The sequence below is a fragment of the Sminthopsis crassicaudata genome, chromosome 3, assembly GCF_048593235.1.
Source record: "Sminthopsis crassicaudata isolate SCR6 chromosome 3, ASM4859323v1, whole genome shotgun sequence".
NCBI lineage: Eukaryota > Metazoa > Chordata > Mammalia > Dasyuromorphia > Dasyuridae > Sminthopsis > Sminthopsis crassicaudata.
Genome location: NC_133619.1, coordinates 637,234,943 through 637,259,248, shown reverse-complemented (window position 1 = coordinate 637,259,248; position 24,306 = coordinate 637,234,943). Strand labels below are relative to the sequence as shown.

Here is a 24,306-nt window from a genome sequence, read left to right as displayed (position 1 = left end):
AGAGAGAGAGAGAAAGAGAGAGAGAGAGAGAGAGAGAGAGAGAGAGAGAGAGAGAGAGAGAGAGAGAGAGAGAGATGGGGGGAGGGAGGGAGAGAGGGAGGAAAGGAAGGAAGGAAGGAAGGTAAGGAGGGAGGGAGGAAGGAAGGAAGGAAGAAAAAGAAAGAAAAGAAAAGAAATTGATTTCTGAATCTAAGTCTAAAACTTGACATGAATATTCCAAATGGGTCTATCCAACAGTCCTGGATTTCAGCATGGTATCCAGAAGTACACCCAGTATCACATCAAACTCTGAAAACCTACACCTCCTCAATGTCTGTCTCCCCCCACCACCTCCATCCCTAGGGTATTTCTCTCCTTCCTTTTGATTAGAAAGATTAAAAAGAGCTCTTCCCAGATATTCTACTTGAGGAGGGGGCCCAGGGAAATAATTTCTACCTTTCTCACAGGCTGCAGGCTTCCTTCCCCACTTCTTATTTCTTTTGAGCTATCATCTTCCCTCATTAGACAGTAAGTATCTTGAGAACAGAGCCTATTTTTTGCCTTAGCAAAGTAGCTGGTACACAGTAGGTGCTTAACAAATGCTTGTGGGCTGACTAGAGCCTATCCCATTCTTTTTTAGAATCTGGAGTGTTGTGGGTCACCATGGCAGCCACCCTTCACAATTCATGTCATCTGCTGATGTGTTAATATGCTGTCTCTGCCTTCATCCACGCCATCAAGAAAAATAAGATTAAATCACACAGACCAATAGACATTTCCCATCCCTCTAAAACTGACATGGAGTCCTATTTCTAGAGTTTTTGCAGAACCTGAATGGAGGAAAGGGGAGGAAAAGAACATACACAGATACCTTCTGAGGTCATTGAGTTTAGCCCTTTTTCTTTATAGAGGAAAAAACTGAATCCCAGAGCATGGAAATGATTTGCCCAGCATCCCCCAGTTCAAGAGTGTTTAGGGGGGCATTCCAACCCAGGACTTTTTGATTCCAGGGTCACCGCTCCCGACACCTCCAAAGCCCAACGACGTCACAATTAATCTGTTTATTAGCTGAATGGCATGTTGAGTATACAAGAGCTAAGGGGACAGGAGAATGTCTAAGAGCTGGGGTGTGTCTCAAAACAAAACAGGTTTCTGAACTCTGAAAAGGAAGGCTATTATGTGTTCCCCAAGTGTTTAGAAGGAAGGAGGGGAGAGAAAGGGGAAGCTGAGGAAGGATCAACTACAAGGCAGTTTAGGGAACCCCAGGGCAGGAAAACAAATTAGGGTTTGGTGAATAAATCGTCACCCGGAATCAAAATAATTACTACCTTAAGAAAACAAGGGAGGTGCCTAGAGGAAGGAAGAAGCTGTAGGATTTACCTAGCTGAGGTTAATGCCAGCCTCTGAGGAAAGCACAGAGGGGCTCTATGGGTTAAAGGGACAGTCTAGGGGAAAGGTGCCTGGATCTGTTACCTGTAGATGGTAGCAAAGGGACAACTGAGCCACACAGTGCTGTTATCCTCCAAGTTGTAAGTCCCATACAGTACCACGGTGGATTCAGGGCCATTGGGCCCGCAGGGGACAAAGCAGCTTTCAATATGCAGCTCTGGCCCCCGTTGAAGCTCTTGTGGGCTAAGGTCGGCCAGCCCACAGGGCAGCTCCTGCTGTTCTGATCTCCTGGCATAGCAGAGGCCCACACGTTTCCGTTCCCCCTGAATGCCACAGCGGTCACAGGCTTGCCAGGGCCCCCACTGGGTAAAGAGTGTCCATTCGCTGCTGTTTCCCACGGTCTGGTTCTTCAGAGGCTGCTGTTCCAACTCGCTGTGACTGAGATAGAGTTTGGTCCCATCCTGAAAGTCCACGTTGTACACTGCCCGAGTGTTACCCGCTTCATCTTGGCAGATGTAGGTGCCAGATCTGTCTGTGGAAGTATGCAGTAAGTGGAGGTCCCCAGTAGCCTCTGGGATCACCAACTTCTTCCTGGGGAAAGGGTGAAATAAAGGTTGGAAAAACCAGGTGGAATCTTTGGCAGGGCATGACAGAGTAGTTGGGTTGGGGGTGATGAAGGCCAGGCAGGAATGACTTCCTGGGCGACAACTCAAGGAGTCTAAGGCCCAGAACCCAGGAAGAGAGAGATAGAGATACAGCAAGATGGAAGGCATGGTGGAGTGGGATAGATAGTAGAGGAAGCACAGTGGACTAGTTGTTGTGAAGTCACATAATGGAACCTAGGAAGCCTGCCTCTCCCTTCCAACTGCTTCTCCCATGTTCTAATGGGACTGGAGTCTCTTTGCCCCGCCCTCCCAATTCAGATGTATTAAAGAATACATCCAAATAACAATAACAATTTATTTATAAACACAATCCTCCCAGTTAAACACATATAGCTAGAGATATACTGTTATACACATCTAGATACAGATACATGGAGATATATAAAATTCTAATCTCAAAGAGGTGCTTCCCCAGGGAGCAGGGAAAAGCCCAAAGCTTGTGGTTTGACAGGGGAAGTCCTAGAGAAGCCCAAGTCCAATGAGAGAGGACTTCCTTTTCTCACTCTCACTTTCTCCCTCTTTGCCTGTTATCTCCTATATCAGCAACTCTGGGATTATTTTCCTTATATCTACAGCCTCCCCAGGGAGGAGGAGTCAGAAAGGTGCCCGGTGTTTTTATAAGAATCAGAGATAGGACAGGTAATTTATTCCTGCACACAAAAGGAATGCTAATCACAGGACACACACAAGGGCAAACCCAAAGTGGGATTCAGTCACAATTGATAACTAATGTTTCTATCTGCCAGGAGGCTGATCATCAGATTTGTCAGAACAGCAAGCAGTTAGCAGGACTGCTCATTATGTGTTTTACATGCCACTTACTTACCATGTGCACTCTCAGTACTTGATTGTTGCTAAATGGTCAGGCTGGAGCCAACTCTCTTCCTGTTCCCTCCCATGCAGATGCGACCCCTGCCACGAGCGACTGCTGCCACTCTGGCGAATGCCATCGCCATCTGTCACTCTGGGGCCGCCCGCTGCTGCCGCTACAAACCTCTGGATCTCTCAAACGGTTACCTCCAAGCCCAGCCAAGTTTATGTCTTCTCAAGTCAACAATAATCCTTTATTTAAGCACCTACTACGTGCCAGCACTTTGCTGGAGGTACCAAAAAGCAGGTAAACAGCAACTACAATAACGCCAGAAACCCTGAGAGTCTTCCCCTCCTAGATTAATCACTGACTAGGTGTTGTTTCACTCAAACTGAGACCCCGTTAAGACTTTAACTTTAAAAGGTCAAGGTCTCTCACTTCATCTGGGATCATCTGTGGTCATCCTGATCTATATCTGGCCACTGGACCCAGATGGCTTGGGAGGGGAAAGTGAGGCTGGTGACCTTACACAGCCCTCTCTCACTTCAATCCGACTCACTTGCATGTCATGACATCACCTCCCTAATGTCATGGTCCTCGGAGAAAGAAGGACAAATAACAACTATGTGTCAGCCTTTTGCTATGGATATAAAAACAGATTCACAACACCCAAAGTATCTGCTCTCAAGGAACTCATATTCTAATAGAGAACATGCAAACAACCATGTACAAACAAAAAATATACAGAAAAAATTAGGGATTATCAACAGACACTATTATTAAGAGGGATCAGAAAAGGCTTCTTGCAGAAAGTGGGAGGGATCCAGGGAGGCCCGGACACAGAAATGAGCAGGGGAGAAAATTCCAAGCAATGGAAATTCCCAAAGTCACAAGAGGGGAGCATCTTGGGAGGAACAACTAAGGGGGCCAGTACCACTGACTCACACAGCATTTGGTGAGCAATAGGGTGTATGAAGACCAGAAAGGGGAGTGATCATGAAGCACTGGAAATATCAAACAGATGATTTCACATTTGATCTTGGTGATGACAGAAGTTACAGGAATTTATTTAAAGGAAAGAGAAATGCAAAAAAGAAAAAGCCAGCCAAGATCCCATGCACAAAACTCTCAGAGGGGAACAAACCCAGAACTCGGTGTCTTTGTGGGCATGGTCACATCATACCAAGGTGAAAAAAAGCCAGAGTTTTCTTGTCCTTATGAATAGTCCCAAATTTATATGATGCCACCAAAAGAACTAAAAGCATTGGATTTTTTTAAGATTATATATAAATAATGCAATTAAGTTACAACATTTTATTCATTTATATTGTACAGAATGAAGTGCACAAATAACTGATTCCCAAAACCACTTCATTGGAAATAAAATTTGTGAATGTGGCCAAATGCTAGTTGATTTGTGACTATAACAGAACAAACCAAATCTCCTGTGGTCCCAGGTGTCAAAAGTCACAGGGTTAGTTCTCCTCGGTGTTTTATAAATTAGATTCCATAACAGTTAAGTTATGTCGGATTGAAATCATCATTGAGTTAGTTTCATAATTTGAACTATTCTTGAAAAACTGAAAATGTTTAGCATTTGCAAGACAGTCAAGCATTATTTTGATACACTCAGCTATTCCTAGAACAAAAAAGTCTAACTAATGAAAAAATACTTAGTATCTTTGTTTTCCCTAGCAAGACCATTGGGATAGATTGTATCTTAGTAGCTGTATTTGGAAATGCTGACCTTCAGCAAGGGTGTGACTTCCCATTTCCCACCATAATGCAATGGAAACTTTCTCTTCTTTTAACCATAACATTGTATCTTAGTTTTCATTAGCAAGAAACATTAGGTGATAGATTGTGTCTCAGTAGCTGTATTTGGAAATGCTGACCTTTCAGAAAAAGTATAACTTCCCATTCTCCATTGTAATGCAATGGGAAGCTTTCTTTCTCTTTTAAAAATTCATATGGTACCATAATACTGTATCTTAGTTTTCCTTAGCAAGCCCATTGGTGATAGATTGTGTCTCAATAGCTGTACTGGGAAATGCTGACCTTTAGCAAGGGTATAATTTCCCATTTCCCATCATAATGCAATGGAAACTTGCTCTTCTTTTAACTGATATGGTACCATAACATTGTATCTTATTCTTCCCTAGCAAGATCGTTGGTGATAGATTATGTCTCAGGAGCTGTATTTGGAAATGCTGACTTTTCAGAAAGGATATAACTTCCCATTTCTCATCATAATGCAATGGGAAGCTTTCTCTTCTTTTAACTGATATGGTACCATAATACTATATCTTACTTTCCCTTAGCAAGACCATTGGTGATAGATTGGTGATAGCTGTATTGCGAAATGCTGACCCTTCAGCAAGGGGGATAACTTCCCACTTCCCAGTGTAATGCAATGGGAAGCTTCTTATTCTCTTAACTGATATGGGACCATAACATTGTATCTTAGTTTTCCTTAGCAAGATAGATTGTTTCTTACTTAGTAGCTGTATTTGGAAATGCTGACCTTCAGCAAGGGTATAATTTCTCATTTCCCATCATAATGCAATGGAAACTTTCTCTTCTTTTAACTGATATGGTACCATAACATTGTATCTTATTTTCATTAGCAAGAACCACAGGTGACAGATTGTTTCTCAGTAGCTGTATTGGGAAATGCTGACCCTTCAGCAAGGGTATAACTTCCCACTTCCCAGTGTAATGCAATAGGAAGCTTTCTCTTTTTTAAACTCATATGGTACCATAATATTGTATCTTACTCTTCCCTAGCAAGACCGTTGGGGAGAGATTGTGTCTCAGGAGCTGTATTGGGAAATGGTGACCCTTCAGTAAGGGGATAACTTCCCATTTCCCATTGTATTGCAATAGGAAGCTTTCTCTTCTTTTAAGTGATATGGTACCATAAGTCACTTGCTATGACAGGTTCTAGGGAGCAAGGGATTGGAGATCCAAGGCTTTCAGGGCTTGCTATTTCTTACTAACAGGCCAAGTCCTCCCAATGTTGGGCCAATAATAATAATAAGTTTTTATGTGTTCAAACCCAAACCAGGAAAGTAAATTCTGCTAATTCCCTGTTACATCATAGAAATAAATAAAATCAAACCAAATGCAGGGGGCTAGCATTTTATTTTCTTGATTTCATAAAGGAGGAAACTAAGATTTGCACAACATCACAGTTAGTGTTCGGAGCAGGATTTCAAATGTTCAAGCCATCAGGAAATGTAAGGGAGAGAGTGAAAAGTGTCACAGGAAAGGTCTCTACAAAGGAAAACTGCTAGAGCCATTCAGGGGGGGAGAGCAGAAGCGGCTTTTCTGGAGAACTAGAATTTCAGCTGAGCTGGGAAGGAGGGCCAGAGCTGGAGGATGGAAGAAGGGATTCCTGATAAGCTTGAACAAAAGTGAGAGGACCACAGGTGTTTAGAAGGGCCCTTAGGGATCCTTTAATTTACAGATAAGGAAACTGAGGTGGGGAAGGAAGTGGCCAAGCCCCACCCCCGAGAGCTCGGGGACCTCGGGATGAGCGTCCAGTTTGGCTGGAGGGGAAAGTCTTGGGACGTTGGGATGGGACAGGAGAGGGTCCCCCTGGACTTTAAGCTCCAGCTCTGGGGACCGAGCACCCAACGCCTCTCCTTCTTTGTCGTGTTCTTCTTTGTCACCACCACCAGGTGGCAGGGAGAGCCAGTGTCCCCCTGGGGCAGGTCAAGCCAGGAAATCTAGAAGAAAGGGATTCATTCCGGACTTGGCTTCGGACTCTTTCTTACCAAAGCTGCCCCTTTAAGAAGCTCAGGTTCCCAGGCCAGGGGCGGAGGGGGAGGGGTGCTGACCTCAGGGAGGGACTCTTGGGAGCTGTACCATGAAACTAGGAATGGAGGGAGAGGACACAGGAGGATAGTGGCCTACTTACCCTCAGTCACCCCCGAGGGACACGTCCAGAGTTTTACTTTGATGAAAACCAGTTAATCCGTTCAACTAATTTAATTAGGCGGAGACTCGAGAGGGAGAAGCCTCTACGAAAAGTTGTTCGGAGAAAGTTGAGGGCGTTGGATTAGTCAAAGGTTTATCCAATCACCGCTTACCCCCATAGGATGCCCATTTGGAATCTCCCGCCCGATCCCCTTTCCCTAGTAAGTACCTGGGTTGGTCCATTGTCATTGTGGGGGAGGACAGACAGGTGAGCTTCCAGGTCCCGCCCACTCTCAACAGGTGGTTCGTTCCTTATTGTTCCTTTCCTTAGAGTTTGGGGTCTGAAGTTTCTGCCTGAAGGGTAGTGGAAATAGTAGGGGAGTATCCTCTCACTTCCTTTCACCCATCAGTCATTTGGGGTCGCCCTCCCTGGGCTCGCACCTGGACCGGTCCATTTCCGGGGCTCCAGAGAGGATGGGAGGGGTCAGCTCCTTAGACCCCACCCCGCTCGTCCTGGGTGTACCTGGGCCATTCCATTTCCCAAATGGGACAAAAAAGATTTGGGGAGGGTGGATGGGAAATTAAGGACCGTCCTGGTCATATCAGAGGCCAAAGATCACCCAAACAGGGACAATCTGGCTTCACTTCCTCTTCTTCTGCATTCTCGCAAAGGGCCGTCAAGGGGGAACATGGGCAGGTGAGTGTGCGCGTGTGCCACCCCCTCCCGTCTAGAGCGATGGTACAGGCCGTCCCCCTGCCCCCGCAGCCCCCTCCCCTGGAGGCGTTCAGTCCCCTCCCATCCCTTCCGATCCCTTCCCACCCCTCCCATCTCCCGCTGTACCTGGGAGCGGACGGCGCCGGAGGCGCACGCACCTCCCATGGCTCCGGTGGCCCCCGGATTCCACGGGGGGACGAGTGAGCCCCCAACGTCCCCAGGACGAAATCCACGATGGCAGAGTGTGCTGCCCCTGCCCTTGCTGCTGCTCCTGCTGACCCCATGGTGCTCAGGTATCTGGGCGTGGGGCTGGGGGCGTTGGGGCGGGCTGGCCTGGCCAAGACCCCCTCCCCCATCGGTCTCCCAGACACCTTCCCCTCCCTCCCCCCCCCCCCCCCCCCCGGCCCACAGTGACTGAAACTCACAGTCCTCGAGGGACTTTCCTGGGCGGGCGGGGCGGCTGGAGCAGGGAGCGGCCCGCCCCCACCGGGCGGCAGGAAGCGAAACTTCCCGCAGCTCCGGCCTTTCTGGGACAATGGGCAGGGAAGGGGGATGGGAGCGGTGCCCGCGGAGCTGCGGGGTCCGGAGGTGGGGGAGGGGGGAGGCTAGGCCGGCCCAGCTAGCGAGCTGGCCATCGATCTGCCGTGCGATCCCTTCTCGGGGAGCTACTGGATCTAGTGGGATCGAGGGCTACTGCAGCAACAGGTGTTTGCAGACACTGGGGGAAAATGCGGGCCCTTGGCAGAGCCCGGCTGGGTGCGGTTCGTCGAGGAAGAGGCAGCCCGGAGCCCCCGGGGGGGTGGGAACGGCTCCTATCACCTCAGCTCCAATGCTTCGGAAGTTTTGCATTCTCTAAGGAAAGGCTTTCCTCCCGACCATACTGGGAGGAGCATTCGGGTTGCAAGAGTTTGGGATCCTAGGCTTGGGGCTGGCAGTTATTCAAAAGGCCATGGAGGCCAGTCTTCCCTGGGAATGAGGACCTTGCCAGAGAGCCAGGGGTCGAGAACCAGATCCCCTCCAGTTCTTCCCCACCGATTCCTAGTTTTGCAAGTACTGTAATCTCTGTCTTTGACAGACGAGGAAACAGCCTGGCACTCACAAGCTTTGAGAGATAGGAAGGACCTTGGAGGTCCTGAGGATAACCTGAGTTAGGTTGGCACTTGTTATTGAGAGAACTGAAAACCAGAGGTCAGTCAGTGATCGTCCCAAGGATAGGAAATGTTCAGTTGCTTCCAAATTAAATCCAGGGTGCATTACTTTAGTAAGTGGCTTTGTGCTCAAATATTCTCCTCCCCAACAACCTACCGCTTACTTCTCTAGGAGGTTAAAGTGATTTGCTCTGTGTCACTTAAATACATATGGGATCAGTCTCATCTGGGTAGCTGTTCTCTCCAACTGTTGTCCCTATTGCAGAATTTTAGTGCTTGGCAGGATCTCTGTGGCTGTCCTAGTCTGAACATTCTGAAGACCCAGCCTCTGTGTGAAGGCTGCCGTGAGAAGGAAGCGCCCACCTGGGAGGAAGATGTCTCTGTCATCAGCCCAACTCTCACTCAGTGCAGTGCTCCCAAGTCTAGGTCTTCCTGTGACTCAGCCCTTCACCTTTAGAAGGGGCAGCTCTTCCTCTGTCCTCTGGTGCTTTCAACTGCTTTTTCCTAGTATCTGCTTTCAAGGCCCTTCTCCATCTTGGTCCCCCTCTCCCTCCAGGCCTGTAATATTCTTCTCTAAAAAATGTAATCTTCTCTGGGAGCAGGTTTCTTGGGAGGCTTCTGGATGTAGCTTCAGTTAACTTATATTAAATGTAAATAACTTAACTGTTAATCACAGTTAAGTGATTTCAGTAATCAGCCCAAATGCAGCCAGGAGTTAAAAGTTCAGATCCTTTATTGTCTCCTTCAAAACAGTCCGGTTAGCTTTCTTAGAGGCCTATCTCTCTCCTTGGTTCCCAGAGCTCTTGTGGCTAGTCCTTTGTCTTCCAGTTTCTGCCTCTAGTTTCCTCTGAATCCAAAGCCTCCAGCCAGCACAGAGGTGGAAATTGGGATGAATCTGCCTCAGCCTCGAAGAGTGGGCGTTTAGGTCTGACCCTGAGAACTTCTTGTTTATACGCCCCACATTGAGTATACACCAATCATTCTATCACTAGGAAACCATTATTTGTTGTAGGATTAAATCAATGCTAAATTAAATTTAACCACTGTCTCCTCAATTCCACTCAGTACCTTGTTTCAAGTTCTGGCCCATAACATCTCCTTGTAGGATCAGATCAATCATACTGAACCATGCTAAGTTAGGTAATTATTGCCTCTATCAATTCCACTGTCTTAGTACCTTGTAAGAATCACAACATGTTCTAGTTTTCCAAAGTCCTTAAACCTGTTGTGCACAAAATTGAAAAACAGCAGCCATAGTCATAGCATAAATACAGTGTTTAAAGGTTTGCAGAGAACTTTTCATCCATCAGTTCGTGCTGTTAACTAAAGCCCATTCCCAACCGCCTGGGCATCCTGTGAAGCCCTTGTCCAGGTCTCTTCAGAAGCTTTCCACAGGGCAGCCATCAGATCTTCGAGGCTTCTAGGTTCTAGTCATAGTCATGTTGTGTGACTTCATGCCTTGGTGCCTCAGTTTCCTTATCCATAAAAAGGAGCTAATAATCCCTTGCCCTGCATGTCTTATTAGGGTGGTTTTAAGGATCAAACAAGATAATGAGTATGAAAACGTGCTCAGAAGATGTGAACTGTGGTTAACATAGAGTCCTCTATCTCTCACTGACCTCTGACTTCTCATCTTTACCTCCCAGCTCCTGTTGGCGGCATCCAGGTCACGGTGTCCAAACCCTTTCAAGTGGTGATCCTGTTCCAGCCCGTGACCCTTCCCTGCTCCTACCAGCTGTCAGGGGTGCCCACCACCCCCATTGTCATCTGGAAGTATAAGTCCTTCTGCCGAGATCGCATTGCCGATGCTTTCTCCTCAGCCAGTGCAGACACCCAGCTCAACAACCAGCTTGCCGCTGGCAACCCAGGCTACAACCCTTATGTGGAGTGCCAGGACAGCTCCCGAACAGTGAGGGTGGTGGCCACCAAGCAAGGGAATGCCGTGACTCTGGGTGACTTCTATCAAGGACGACGGATCACCATCACTGGGAGTGCGTAAGATGGAGCAGGGGGTGTGTAAATGCTTAACAGACCCGACCTTACAGAGGTAGAGAGACAGGAGGGCAAAGGTGGGCCAGGCTAAAGAGGAAGGGTCTTTAGTGTAACCCTCCCAGCCCCCACTTTTGTTTTTAAGGACGACGCCTTCCAGGCACCTTATTCAGACTCCAGGGGTGGCTCAGTGATAGAGCCAGATCCCAGACCAGAGGGCCACTCTCCCCTGAGTTTGCCGCTAGGGTTCAGTCCTCCCGGATTCTCTGAACTCAGCATTTACTCATACAAAGCTGCTCAGTAAACGTTTGTTGAATGAATTAATGAATGAAAGCTTGTCTGTAGGCTCTGCCTCCAACTGCTGGGTGACCTTACGTAACCTTGTTAGGATTGTTCATGCAATTGCACAAGTCTTTGAGTTCCTGGTGGTCACCTATCCCCACCCCGATCCCCAATCCCTCTTGTATACTTACCCACCAAACACACATACACACACACATTCACACACTCACACACTCACACACACTTACTCACTCACACGCCCACCCCAGGGCTTCTTGGAGAAAGAGGGAGCTTAGAAGTGGCAGGAGTGACCTGCCTGGAGGGGGTGCAGTATGACTCTAGCAGCATGAATGCTATACATCAAGCTGTACAGGTGAGGGGGGTGGTTCTTGTCCTCCATTGTGTAATGGACCCTCAGGGAGTCTGGGAAGCCTGTGGTCCCCTTCTCAGAATTAAATACTGAGGATAGATGAGGGAACCGATTACCTTGGAATATATGTATTCAAGTATTTGAAAAACCATGTGGGTGGACATCAGTGAGGAACTCCTGGCTTGGGGCTGGCCCCCAAATCTTTACTTGAGCCTCAGGGGATCCGGCCTTGCAATCTCTGGTTGGTGGCTAAATGGATGCAAGTAATTAATGCTTGTGCAGCAAGGAGGAAACAGGAAATGCTGAGAGACAGGCACTGTCCCATTCCAGGGACCATGGTAAATTAAAGCTTCCCCCAGCCAGGGAAGGAGTGGCAGGATGCCCCAGATTGTCTTGGGGCCCACAGCGGATAGTGACTCCTGACAGGGCCGTAGAGTGGGCTGACGCCTTTGGAGCAGCTTCTGGGGAAGCGCCTGAGGGCTCGGGCCATGTCTGCCCCATCTGGGCCCACCAGGAGAGTGCTGCCCCCTCCAGGGATACCCTCAAATATCTATCTTCCTGCCCAGATGCTGACCTGACTTTTGACCAGACCGCGTGGGGAGACAGTGGCGTCTACTACTGCTCAGTGGTCTCTGCCCAGGACCTCCAAGGCAACAATGAGGCTTACGCCGAGCTCATTGTCCTTGGTAAGGGGGCAAGGCTGGAGGTATTGGGGTGGGGCATGGGGCCTGGGGCCTGGTGGGGGCTTTGGGGTCCCTTTTCTCATCCCCTGTCTGTCTACTTCCTGGGTCTGATTCGTGCTTCAGCTTCTCCTCCCCCGGCCAGCCCATCTCCCTTAGATTTATACACAGCTGAGCATCCTCCACGCAGAGGGAATGGCCTCTCCCATCCCCCTCCCCACTCAGGGAGGAAGGGGCTGGGGCCTCCTCGCACAGCCAGGTGACTGGGTTTTGTGCAGTAGCAGCAGTCATTCCAGAGTCAGACAGGTGGAATTACTTGCCTGCCCTCCGTCAGTGTGGATGAATAGGGAGAGCTGGCTGGGTCCCCCTTCCTCTGCTTTGGGCTGTTTTCCTTCCTTCCTGCCTAGTTCTGCCTTTGGCCATCCATACCCATGCCACAAAACTCCCTGACCCAGCTCAGCACCAACAGCCATTGGCCCTCCTGGGGCCGACTCAGTGTCCGTGCCTCAGCTTGCCCCTCTGCAGCAATGGGAACAGGCCTTGTGCTCTCTGGGAGGTGGGGAGAGCCACCCAGGGAAAGTCTGGGCTCTCTGCTCTTGAAGCCTGCAGTGATACTTCCCCCAAAGCAGAGGCAGGGTCAGGCAGGGACAGCTGACGGCCTCCCCCGGGGACACGTGGTATGGTACTGTTACTGCATGTTACCCAGCTCCACCGGCTGCACTGTGGTGATGACAAATATATATATTGACGAGCTGGTCCATATATATTGATGGCCTGGAGCCCGTGCTCCACAGTGGATGTGACGGAGCACATCTCGAGCTGCCCTTGTAGTGTAGGAGCAATGAGCCCCGGCAGCGCTTGGACGGGCTGAGTGCCTCGGGCCCTCAGGGCAGCCTTGTGGCTCAGCGTGTGGCAGAGAGCTGGCATGCTTAGGCCCTGGTGGGCTGGGTGGGTAGAAGGGCCTCCTCTCCTCTCCTGCCCAGCCTGGCCAGCTTCCTGCTGGAATAATCATGTTTCTCTTTTGTCCCTCCAGGCAGGACCTCGGGGGTGGCGGAACTCTTACCAGACTTTCAGATAGGGCCCATGGAAGGTACGGGGTGGAGGCCAGAGTGTCCTTGTTCCCCTCCCCATTGCCTGTCATCTTTCACCTTCTGAACACTCTTTTCTGTCCTGCCTCCTCCCCTGCCCCTCCAGAACGAAAGCTAGCCACTCTCCTGGGCTCCAGGTAGCATAGCACCTGGTGAAGACTATTGGGGGGTGTCGGTCTCCCTCCCATCGGCCAGCCGGGCTCTCCTCTCCCCTGTGGATTGTCTGGAACTATGGACAGGGGGTCATGCAGTGGCTGGAAGGGCGGGGCCAGCTCCAGCTAGCTCTGCTCAGAGAGACCCTCTCACAGTAGCTACAGTGGTTTGGAGAATGGGAAACCTGAGTTCAAATCTTGTCACCAGCCATAAGTCACTTAATCTCCCTGCTTCACTTGCCTTAACTGTAAAATGGGAATAGTAACAGCCCCCACCTCACAGGATTGCTTTTAGGACCAAATGAGGTCATATTTGTCAAAGCACCTCAAAAATATTAACATGGTTTTTTTGTGTGTGTATTAGCATTATCTGGAAAATGGGGGTTACAACCTCTACCCTGCTGACTCAGAGGAAAGTTTTAAGGTTTAAGTTCAATTGAATTCAACGATCATTGAGTATCTGTTATGGGACAAAGACAAAAAAAAAAATGAATTACTTTAAAATATTTTACCAATGTTCTTTAAAATATACTTCTCTCTTCTTAGTGACTCCCTAAACCCATCCCTCACCTTATTATAAAGAAAAATACACTTAGGCAAAACAAATCGACATGGTGGCTGGGTCCAACAAAAGCATGCCCTACTCAGCACCTGTGGTCCACCACCTTTCTTTGGGAGTTTTGTTGGTTACAGCTTCATTATTGTGATTATTGTGTCACTATCCTTGAAGATTTGGTTCTATGAGTTGTAAAAATAAGTTCTTGATTGTTTTTTGGTTTTTCATATTAGTAGAGTTCCCCATATTATTTCTTCCTCTCCCCAGGACCCCAAAGTCCCCCAAACCACCAGCATAGCTGCTAAGTGCTTTGGAGATGGTGTGATTCCGAGAGTGGCTTCCAAAGGCCTGAGGAAGCTTGTCAGGAAGCCCGTAAGGGGGGGTTGTGGGGACAGACATGGCTGTCAGTCTGGCCTGTCTGCCTGTTGTTCCTGTGGCTGCACCGTCTTTAAGACCCTTCTTCGGGGTCCCCTGCCCTGAGCACAGAGCCGGAAGCCATCTGGAGTACCTCCGGCCCTCGTGCTCCTTGCCCCTTTCCCTGCTTGAGCCGGGACCTCAGCTCCGTGCCCCAACCAGCTTTTCTTACAGATTGGCTGTTTGTGGTGGTGGTGGTCCTGGCTGCCTTCCTAGTCTTCCTCCTCCTGGGCATCTGCTGGTGCCAGTGCTGCCCCCATACGTGCTGTTGCTACGTGCGCTGTCCCTGCTGCCCGGACAAGTGCTGCTGCCCCGAGGCCCGTAAGTACTGTCCTGGCCTTTGTTGCCCCAACCCTGGAATAAGGGTGCGGGTTGGCTGGATTGGAACAGTTTCTAGGGGGAGGTAATAGTTGTTTTTTTGTGGGGGGGGGAATAAGGCTTAGGGGCTCATTTCAAGCACAGATTCCCAAACCATCTTGTTGTTCAGTTTTTTGGGGGCTTTCTCAGAGTGGTTTGTTGCTTGCTTCTCCAGCTCACTTAAACGAGGAAACTGAGGCAGATGGGGTGCAGGGGCTTGTCCAGGGTCACTGGACTGGTAGATTTCTGAGGATGTATTGAACTCCACAGCCTCCCTGACTCCAGCACTCTGTGCACTGTGGTGCCCCCTAGTGGCCATGGGTAGGGGTCCCAAAGAGGAATGGGTTTTCAGTGGGTAGTGAGGGCTTTTCCATGGAGTCCTGGTTTCAGGAATGCTGAAAAAACTGGATTCTGTGATTTGGGTTTTATTTGCTTTCAAACATCAATGGCTGAGATCACAGATGTCAAACCAACTGGGTCCAGCCTCAGATACTTCCTAGCCGTGCAAGTCTGGGCAAGCCACGTCACCCTGTCTGCCTCAGTTTCCGTATTTGTAAATTGAGCTGGAGAAGGGAATGGCAGACCACTCCAGTATCTGCTGAAGAAATGCCAAAAGGGCTCACAAAGAACCAGTCACAACTGAAATGCCTCAATAACAGACTAGATTAAAATGTAATTGCGAAACGTTATACAATAGGTAAAAGACTAATAGAAAAGAAATGAGGTTACATTTTAAAATAAAGTCGAAGTTAGCCTTTGGCCTGCAGGGATTTTTAAGTATGGGATAGTGGTTCCAGGGAGCTAGGGGAATGCTATCCATCAGTAAGCATTTAGTAAGCGCCTACTGTTTGCTGGGTGCTGGGTATTCACTGACCAAAAAACCCCAAGCTGGAAAATTCCCATCCTCAAGAAGCTCTCTCTAGCCATGAAAACCACACATGTGCATAATATACATAAAGCACGAGGTCACACATTGTATGGGCGTTCTCGTTTCACCCACCTGACCAGGTCCTGCTTCCTGGTCCCGATCAGGGGCCTCTTCTCCCTAGGGCCAGTGCTACCTACCCCCACCCGCCTCAGTCACCCTGTGTCTGCTTTGTGTGTTTGCGATCACACATGCATACGTCATCTGCACCGTCTCCAGCACCTGGCCCATAGGTGTTGCTTTAATCAGAGGGGAGGGAATCAGCAAAGATCTCAGAGGAGGTGGTGTCTGAGTGGAGCTTTGAGGGCAGCCATGTTCTTCCTAGCATGAATGGTGGGAAGGATCTCATATTTTTTAATCCAGCCGTCTTCTTTAGAGAAGGGAAGTTGTCCAGGACTGCTCGTAATGGCCCACTAATGCTGATGGAGTTCTTAAGGTGCTTTTGGAAGCCAGTGGCCATGAGGAGCTGGCGGGTGTTTGTCAGCCTCATTTCACAGATGGGGAAAACTAAGGCAAGGACCCCTGTCGGTTACTGGGACACTCGGAATGAGGCTGACTCCCAGCCCCAGCCAAACCCACTGAGTCAGCAGGAAGCAGCTGTTCCCACTGCTAATTAGTAAACTGCTAATTGTAGCCTTCCCCCAACCCCTCGTTAGCAACTTCCTTCCTCCTCACAGATGACTCCCAGACTAAGCTTTCTATTTTCAGGGAACATTGGAGCAGAGAGGATGGATGCATGGAAATTGATGGGCTATGATGCCTAATTGAGAACCAGATTAAATATGGGCCCGTCTCCTTGGCTGTTTTGGTTTGGAAGTTCTGGACTTCCTTCCCACCTGAAGTAGTCCAGTACAGGGACTCTGATGCTCAATTATCTCATCGCATGGGCTGGGCCAGTCTGGTCCCCCTCTCCTCAACCATAAAATGTTCCTCTCTTCAAAAGTCCGTTGTACAGTTATGAGACGGAGTCTCTCCAAGACTATTTGGGAATAGGAATATAAACCTGTAGGGCTGCAGGTGAAACTCCAACCATCTGGGAGTGAATAGGGTGAAACTCCATCTGAAGGGGATTGGGGGGGGGGGTTTCTAGCCCTTGTAATTATGAAACTGCATCTCTGGAGGTTCTTTACCTCCTCAGCAGCCAGTGAAGGGCCTGGACTGGCAGGGGACTATCATCCCTTAATTCCATCACTGAGTCCTGCCTTCAGTGCCTCTGCTTTCCTCTCTCCCTCTCTTTATGGTACCTGCCCTTGATGATATTAAAGCACCGGGGGCCAGGGAGGAACGGGAGGGGACTGATGTGTTGAGGGTATCACTGTGTCCCTCCCTTGTTGATTCATTTCATTTAATAAGCACTTGCTATATGCTAGGCCCTATGCTCTAATAAAGAACTTCTCCCCTGCTCTCAAGAAGCTTATGTTTTGCTGTCTATGACTTTTCTCCCAGTGTATGCTGCTGGTAAAGCTGCCACCTCGGGAGTCCCGAGCATTTATGCCCCCAGTGTCTACGCACCCAGCACCTATGCTCACCTCTCTCCAACTAAGGCTCCTTCCCCTGCACCAATGATCCCACTAGGTCCCATCCACAATGGCTACGCAGGGGATTTTGACCGACAGAGCTCAGGTGAAGAAGGAGGAAAGTGGACGCTTGTTGGGGGGAGGATGGGGGACATGGCTTGGGTCTTTGGGGAGAGGACATTGCTGAGGAAGGAAGGGTCGGAGAGGACCATGGGGAGGATAAGCTGAAGCTCTAGGCCTCCAGGAAGGCCATGGGGACAAGATGGTCTTGGAGTGATGGGTTGGAAGGGCAGATTGGGGGCTGGATCCTGATCATCTCTCTCCCTCAGTCGGTGGCCACAGCTCCCAGGTGCCCCTTCTTCGAGACACAGACAGTTCCAGAAACTCAGGTGAGTCAAATATTCAGGTTTGGGTCTTGATGAGGGGGCACGGATGACCCTGGGACTTGGGATTCGAGAAAAAGAGCTTTGCCCATCAGATCTCCCTGCTGATGGCTTCGTGTTCACGTCTTGCCCTTTAGAAGTACGCAGTGGTTATCGAATTCAGGCCAACCAGCAGGACGACTCCATGAAGGTGCTGTACTACATGGAGAAGGAGCTTGCCAACTTTGACCCTTCCCGGCCTGGCCTGCCCAATGGCCGTGTGGAGAGGGGTGAGTCGGTTGGGGGTGGCAGATCCTGAAGTCTTAGACAGGGAAGGCATGGGTCACTTTTACCCCCTGCTCACTGGCACCTACCCTTGATGCCATCTTCCCCTCTCCCTCTCAACCCCCGAGCAACCATCCATCCTTTTCTTGTTCTTCCAGCCATGAGTGAAGTGACTTCCCTTCATGAGGACGACTGGCGCTCCCGGCCCCACCGAGGCCCTGCCCTCACCCCCATCCAGGATGAAGATCTGGACTATCGCCCCCGGGGATGGGCACCAGAGCATCCCCGAGAGCGGCACGGAGGCTGGGCAGCCGGGAGGCCCCGTGCCCACTCAATGGATGCTCTGGATGACCTGGGTAGGCCCAGCTCTACGGAATCCGGAAGGACGTCCCCCTCAGAAAGGGGCCGGAGCCGGGCTTATGCACCTCCAAGAAGTCGCAGCAGAGACGACCTCTACTCCCGCTCTGGAGACCCCCACTATGGAGACTTCAGGCCCCGGGGCCGAACTCCGGATGACTCCCGCAGGGACCCACAGGAGAGCCACAGGCGGGCCAGGGACCCCGACTATGATGGCCGCTTCTTAGAAGAGGTGCTGAGAAAAAAGGGGGAGAGGAGGAGACCCCACAGGGAGGAGGAGGAAGAACCCTATTACCCCCCAGCTCCACCTCCCTATACTGAAACGGAATCACAGTCATCCCGAGAAAGGAGGCTGAGAAAGGTAAGTGGGCCAGTCTTGGTGTGGTTGCCCCCTGCGGGGGAGGGGCATGCATGGGGGAGGAGACTTTTGCCTGCGGGTTCCTGGGGGAGGGGACTTGGGTGCAGCCCGCCCTTAGGGGCTCTCCTTGTTCTCCACAGGACCTAGGCCTGAGCCGGGAGAGCCTGGTGGTCTGAGCCGTCGCAGTTGCCCTGGATTTTTGTAGTTTTGTATGTGTGTGTCGGGGGAGGGGAGAGGGCGGGGAGTCTCTGTTCTTGTGCTCAATAAAGTTTTTAATTACTTGGCTCGGGTCTCATTGTGTTCTTTTGGGGGGCCGAGGAGAAGAGGGCAGTGAAGGACACAAGTGGACGTTCCAGTTGCCCCTGGTGCCAACTCTCGGTCCTGGCAATCATCCCGACCCGCCCGGGCCTCTGGGAACAGCCCGTTCCGGCTTCGCCCCGGCCCCGCCCGCTGCGTGCGCGCCGCGGCCCCGCCCAGACGTGCGCATGCGCTTCGAGACTTTCCCCTGACAACCCTCTCCCCCCCCTCCACGAACCCGCGCGCGCGCGCGCGCACCCCCCAGTCTCCCTAGACCGACCCTTTTCAAGTCCACTATCTTTCATCCCCCTCCCCGAGTCCCTCGGCCCCTCCCCGCCGACGGAGCGTGTTCTTCGGCCCTGGGCCTCCGCTCCGTTCCATCGCGGCCCTCCAGAACGTTCCATCAGGGCCCGAGTTCTATCTGTGGAACGTAGTGTATCTTCTACCCAGCCCCCCGCGGCGAGAGGCGGGAGCGCGCAGCGACCAGGAGCGCGGCCCAGCTCCGAAGCCCAGGCCGGCGCGCGCCCGGGCCGGTGGAGCTAGGCAGAGCGCGCGCGCGCGCTCCCAGGGCGGCCTGCCCCCCCCCCCCCTCCTCCAGCCCCCGCCCGCGTCGGCTCCGGGCTCGCGCCGCCGCCGCCGCCGCTGCGCGCGCGCAGCTCTTGCAAAGAAGGGGAAAAAGGGGGAAAAATAGAAAGCAGCGGTAGCAGCGAGCGATCGGCGGCCGTGCCGGGCCGGGGCCGCGGAGCAGCCGGGCGGGAGGAGCGGGCTGTGAAAAGCGAGCGCGGCGGGCGGGCGGGCGGGCGCGGGAGGGAGGCCCAGGCCCAGGCCGCCGCTTCCCCGGGCCCGAGCCGGGGCCGGGCCACAGCAGCCGTCGCCCAGGCCGGGCCGAGGCCGGGCGGGGAGCGGGGAGCGGGGAGCCGAGCAGCCGCCGCGGCCGCAGCCCCAGCAGCAGCAGCCCCAGCAGCAGCCTCAGCGGCGGCGGCGGCGGCGGCGGCATCTCCTCCTCACATGACCCCACTGTTTGTCCCCGTGATCAGCGCGAGCGGCTCCCGTGTCTCCTCCGTCCCCTCCTGCCGCGCGGCGTGAGCTGCGGGCTCGGGCCCCCCCGGCCCCCCGCCCCTCCCCCTCCCCCCCTCCCCCTCCCCTCCCCTTCCCCGGGCCTCGCGCCCCCCCCGCCCCCGCCCCCCCCATGGACATGCTGGACCCGGGTCTGGACCCCGCTGCCTCGGCCACCGCTGCTGCCGCCGCCGCCGCCGCCGCCAGGTAAGGCCCCCGGGCGGCCCGTGGGCCGGCCGTGCTCCGCAGCGGGCGCACACCGGCCTGCCGGACAGTGCACAAGATGGAGGCCGCGGGCGGGCGGGGGGTGCAGGGGAGACCCTCCAGGACCAGCGAGAGGCCGCCGCGTCCCCCGCAGGGCCGGGTCTGGGGGAGTCGGGCCGAGGGGGGGTCCCCGGGGGGCGCGCACCGCCCCGGCCCCCCGCTGATCGCTGCCTCCGCGTCCCCGCAGCCACGACAAGGGACCCGAAGCGGAAGAGGGCGTTGAGCTCCAGGACAGTGAGTGGGGATCCCCGGGGGGCGCCGGGGGGCGCTGGGCGCAGGGAGGGGGGCGCCCGGGGCGCTGAGCCGGCCTCCCTTTGCCCCCAGCCGGGGAAGGGCCCGGGGCCGAGGAGCAGACTGCGGTGGCCATCGCCAGCGTCCAGCAGGCGGCGTTCGGGGAGCACAACATCCAGTACCAGTTCCGCACAGAGAATAATGGAGGACAGGTGAGGGAGGGGGCCCCCCAGTGGGGGGCTGGGGGGGAGGGGAGGGGGCCCCTTCGGTGCTCGACCTCCCCGCCGGAGGCCGACTCAGGGCCCTCTGCCGCCCCCTGCAGGTAACATACAGAGTAGTCCAGGTGACAGATGGCCAGCTGGATGGCCAGGGAGACGCTACCGGCGCTGTGAGCGTGGTGTCCACTGCCGCCTTCACCGGGGGCCAGCAGGCCGTGGCTCAGGTCAGGAGTGTAGCCCCCGCCCCAGGCGCGTGGGTCCCACTGGCCGGGGGGGGGGGGGGGGGCAGGAAGCCCACTGACCACCAATGGTCAGAAAGGGGGGAAGGTGGCTGGGGAGCAATGTTGCTGAGGGCTGAGGGAGCAGCCTCGGGGTCAGCCTGGCCAGGGTGGGCTCCCTTCAGCGCCCCTCCCCCCACAGGCCGTGATCCAGAATCCTTTCAGCAATGGGGGCAGCCCCGCCGCGGAGGCGGTCAGCGGGGAGGCCCGCTTCGCCTACTTTCCCGCGTCCAGCGTGGGGGACGCCACGGCTGTGTCTGTGCAGACCACAGACCAGAGCCTTCAGGCAGGAGGTATGGGGGCGGGGTCCCCCCTGGAAAGGCGCCAGGGATGCTGGGAACAGTGGGGAGAGAGGCTGGAGGGGGTCCCAGAGAGTGCAGCTGTCTGCAAGAACACTTGCAGGAACTGGGGGGGGGGTCTGGGAGAGAGCCAGGGTGGAAACTGGGAAGGTAAGAGCTGGCCTTGGGCCTTACAGTGGGGGAAACTGAGGCAGGGGGTGGTGACAGACCCCCCTCCCCCCCCCCGGACTCCAGCCAGGGAGTGTGGGGCTGCTGCCCTCCTCCGGCCCTAGAGGAGGAAACGGGGCCGGACGGGGGTCAGCACAACTGCTGTCTCCGGAAGGGCCTCTGACCGACCCCGGCCCCCTCTCCCAGGCCAGTTCTACGTGATGATGACGCCACAGGACGTGCTGCAGACCGGAACGCAGAGGACGATCGCCCCTCGGACCCACCCGTACTCCCCGTAGGTGCAGGCCGCCGGGGGCCCCCGAGTCCCTGCTGGGGATGAGGGCTCGTGCCCACGGGCAAAGGGACAGCGCTGTGTCTCCTCTCTCCTCCAGGAAAATGGACGGGACAAGGACGCCCCGAGACGAGAGGAGGAGAGCGCAGCACAACGAAGGTGAGGGCGGAGGGGCCCTCTGTCCAGCACAGGTCTCCCCTCCTCGTGCCCCCCCCAGCAGAGCTTAGTCGGGGCCCCTTTGTGGGTGAGCGGCCGCGCAGAAAGTGGGGTGAGGACAGGTCTAGCATGACCAGGCCTTCCTCTGGTCATCCTCCGTGTCCTGGACCGACAGACTGCTAAGGACTGAAGTCCAGGCCTCCCGCCCCTCGTGGTCACCCTGGGTTCTCGTCAGTAGCTCCTGAAGGAGCCACGGGCTCTTGTACTGGCCGGAGGAGACAAAATAAAGTACTTCTCATTTAGAAGTCTTTAGTCCAACCAGTGAGGACGCCAATGTTGACCTCTGACCCTGAGTCCTGCTCTCTATCCTTCAAGGCCCAGCTGAAGCCCCCCCAACCCGATCCCTCCCTTTATGCTGGAAGCTCGTGTGATTTCAGCCCTCAGCTTCCTTAGGGGTTCCTTGAGTCCCAATGGAAGCCATTGCTGCCCGGGGTAGGGAGTGCCTTTGGCACCCATCCCCGCCAAATACTCATGGAGCCTTCCCTGGTGGGAATTGCTTCCTCCCTGCAGTGGAGCGGAGACGGAGGGACAAGATTAACAACTGGATTGTTCAACTCTCCAAAATCATTCCAGACTGTAACACAGACAACAGCAAGACCGGGGCGGTGAGAGCTCCCCTCCCTGTCCCCGTCCCAGCCTGTCATTGTCCCTGGCCCTATCCTGGCCCTGGCCCTGTCCCCTTCCCGGCCTATCCCTATCCCTATCCTGGCCCTGTCCCTGTCCCCTTCCTGGCCTGGCCATGTCCCCTTCCCAGCCTGTCCCTGTCCCTGTTCCCTTCCCGGCCTGGCCCTGTCCCTGTCCCCTTCCTGGCCTGGCCCTGTCCCTGTTCCCTTCCCGGCCTGGCCCTATCCCTATCCTGGCCCTGTCCCTGTCCCCTTCCCGGCCTGGCCCTGTCCCCTTCCCAGCCTGTCCCTGTCCCTGTTCCCTTCCCGGCCTGGCCCTGTCCCTGTCCCCTTCCTGGCCTGGCCCTGTCCCCGTCCCAGCCTGGCCATGTCCCCGTCCCAGCCTGGCCATGTCCCTATCCCTGTCCTGCCCTGTCCCCGTCCCAGCCTGGCCATGTCCCTATCCCTGTCCTGCCCTGTCCCCATCCCAGCCTGGCCCTGTCCCTGTCCCCTTCCTGGCCTGGCCATGTCCCCTTCCCAGCCTGTCCCTATCCCCGACCCCGGCCTGGCTTGGCCCTGGCCTGGCCCCATCCCCACTCTTCCTCAGGCTTATCCTAAGCCAGCAGCGTTCCCCGCCTGAGGATGGGGTCTGCATTCCTGTAGGCCTTGGGGGGGCGGACATTCCCCAGGTGGGGGACACTGCTGCAATTGGGCCACAGGGGCTTCCCGCCCTCTGCTTCTGGCCCCATTGCCGTGTTTTTGCCTTCCGGCCCGTCAGAGTAAGGGGGGGATCCTGTCCAAGGCCTGCGACTACATCCGAGAGCTGCGCCAAACCAACCAGCGGATGCAGGAGACTTTCAAGGAGGCCGAGCGGCTGCAGATGGACAATGAGCTCCTGAGGCAGCAGGTGATCCAGGTGGGCTGGTGGAGACCCTGAGGCCCCCCGCCTTGTGGGGTTTTGGGGATTGCCTCAATCTCTGCTGTCTGTTCCCCCCCCCCATCCCCAGATTGAGGAGCTCAAGAACGAGAACGCCTTGCTCCGTGCCCAGCTGCAGCAGCACGGCCTGGAGATTGTCGGGGAGACGTCCCGGCAGTGATGCTCCCGCCCCTCCCCTGGGGTCCCCAGGGGAGGATTCTGGCCCCCCACCCTTAGCACAGAGAGGGAGAGAGTCTGTCCCTCCCCCAGCTGCATTTTTTATAGTAGATTTTTAACAAAAACGGGGAGAAAAAAGCATTTCCATGAATACAGAAACACCCCCCCCCAAAAGCAACCCTCCAAACACGTCCATCTTGTCCCATCTGTCTGTTTTCTCCGACTCTCTCCCTTTTCCTCCTTTCTCCCCCAATTCCTCCACTTTGATTCAGTCATGACACCTCCTGGCTCCCTGCTGGGCTTCCCTTTCTTGCCTGGCCCTTGGTGGAAGGGACAGGACCCAAGGACGAGACCCCTCCTTTGTTCCCTGGACCCCGGTCTGCCAGTCCCCACCTCCCCTCTCTCTCTCTTCCTGGAGGTACAGAGACAGAGCTGCTAGGAATGGGGGGAGCCTTTGGGGGGCCGCCCCACATCGAGGGGCTCTTTGGACTCGTGGCTCCAGCCTTCCCACCTCCCCAGCTCACTTCCTGACACCCTTACCCCCTTCTTTGGGTGTGTGTGTGTGTTTTAATTTCTTTATGAAAAAAAAAAAAAAAAGACCAAAAAAAAAAAAAAAAAAGAAGAGAAAGGTATTTAAACTGCAATAAACTGGCCTGTGTGGCCCGCGCCTCAACTATTGGTCTCCCTCCCTCCATCCTGGGGGGGATTTTCCTTCCTATTTATGGGACCGGGCTTGGTGTGAGTAAGAGTGGTCGGTGGTTCAGTTCCCACCCTCCCCCAGTGACGGGAACTCTGGCCTTGAGCCCCCTCCTTACGGAAAGGGGAGGGAAGGGGTGATTCCCAGCTTGGCCCGTCTTTCTGTCGCCTAGGGCCCCAGCTCTGGCGCCTCTACGGTGACCCCTGCCCTCAGCCCAGCCGATGATGAAATCTGCCCTGAGGTAGGGGGACAGTCCAGGCGGGGAGGAGAAGGGGTGGTCCCTGGTAGCACCCGTT

General features: G+C 54.0%; 3 protein-coding genes across 7 annotated transcripts; 2 read left to right on the top strand and 1 right to left on the bottom strand.

Annotated features, from left to right (window-relative positions):
- Window positions 1-1,025: 1,025 nt before the first annotated feature.
- Window positions 1,026-7,924, bottom strand: FAM187B (family with sequence similarity 187 member B). 5 transcript variants are annotated; one of them, XM_074306784.1, is made up of 4 exons: window positions 7,607-7,704; window positions 7,207-7,288; window positions 6,995-7,119; window positions 1,026-1,959 (listed from the first exon to the last, which is right to left on the bottom strand). In XM_074306784.1, exons 3-4 carry the CDS (start codon window positions 7,012-7,014, stop codon window positions 1,449-1,451), a joined length of 531 nt encoding a protein of 176 aa, XP_074162885.1. In that variant the 5' UTR covers window positions 7,015-7,119; window positions 7,207-7,288; window positions 7,607-7,704; the 3' UTR covers window positions 1,026-1,448. The 5 variants fall into 5 exon arrangements, 3 of the variants coding, with proteins under 3 accessions (XP_074162885.1, XP_074162886.1, XP_074162884.1); XR_012488625.1 differs by lacking the exon at window positions 7,207-7,288 and adding an exon at window positions 6,767-6,869 and having other exon boundaries at window positions 1,821-1,959; window positions 7,607-7,742; XR_012488624.1 differs by lacking the exons at window positions 1,026-1,959; window positions 7,207-7,288 and adding exons at window positions 5,970-6,575; window positions 6,767-6,869 and having other exon boundaries at window positions 7,607-7,742.
- On the top strand, window positions 7,487-18,604 carry LSR (lipolysis stimulated lipoprotein receptor). Its single transcript, XM_074306780.1, is given in 11 exon segments — window positions 7,487-7,578; window positions 7,580-7,773; window positions 10,275-10,619; window positions 11,836-11,955; window positions 12,983-13,039; window positions 14,334-14,480; window positions 16,888-17,064; window positions 17,288-17,347; window positions 17,479-17,610; window positions 17,764-18,323; window positions 18,461-18,604. Coding segments are annotated over 11 exon segments (1,905 nt in total). The 5' UTR covers window positions 7,487-7,501; the 3' UTR covers window positions 18,497-18,604.
- Window positions 18,605-19,212: 608 nt separating this feature from the next.
- On the top strand, window positions 19,213-23,986 carry USF2 (upstream transcription factor 2, c-fos interacting). The gene is made up of 10 exons (XM_074306781.1): window positions 19,213-19,880; window positions 20,125-20,171; window positions 20,262-20,380; window positions 20,491-20,610; window positions 20,807-20,957; window positions 21,318-21,405; window positions 21,503-21,561; window positions 22,129-22,223; window positions 22,999-23,127; window positions 23,228-23,986. The coding sequence occupies exons 1-10, from the start codon at window positions 19,807-19,809 to the stop codon at window positions 23,315-23,317; spliced, it is 972 nt and encodes a 323-aa protein (XP_074162882.1). The 5' UTR covers window positions 19,213-19,806; the 3' UTR covers window positions 23,318-23,986.
- The last annotated feature ends 320 nt before the right edge of the window (window positions 23,987-24,306 follow it).

Coding starts and splice junctions, on each gene's coding strand:
- FAM187B (XM_074306785.1), bottom strand. CDS start 7,014: ATGACAATGGACCAACCCAG. Junction 1,960..6,994: donor ATGACAATGGACCAACCCAG/GTACTTACTAGG, acceptor CCCTTTCCCCAG/GAAGAAGTTGGTGATCCCAG.
- USF2 (XM_074306781.1), top strand. CDS start 19,807: ATGGACATGCTGGACCCGGGTCTGGACCCCGCTGCCTCGGCCACCGCT. Junction 20,172..20,261: donor GGGCGTTGAGCTCCAGGACA/GTGAGTGGGGAT, acceptor CTTTGCCCCCAG/CCGGGGAAGGGCCCGGGGCC. Junction 23,128..23,227: donor ATGAGCTCCTGAGGCAGCAG/GTGATCCAGGTG, acceptor CCCCATCCCCAG/ATTGAGGAGCTCAAGAACGA.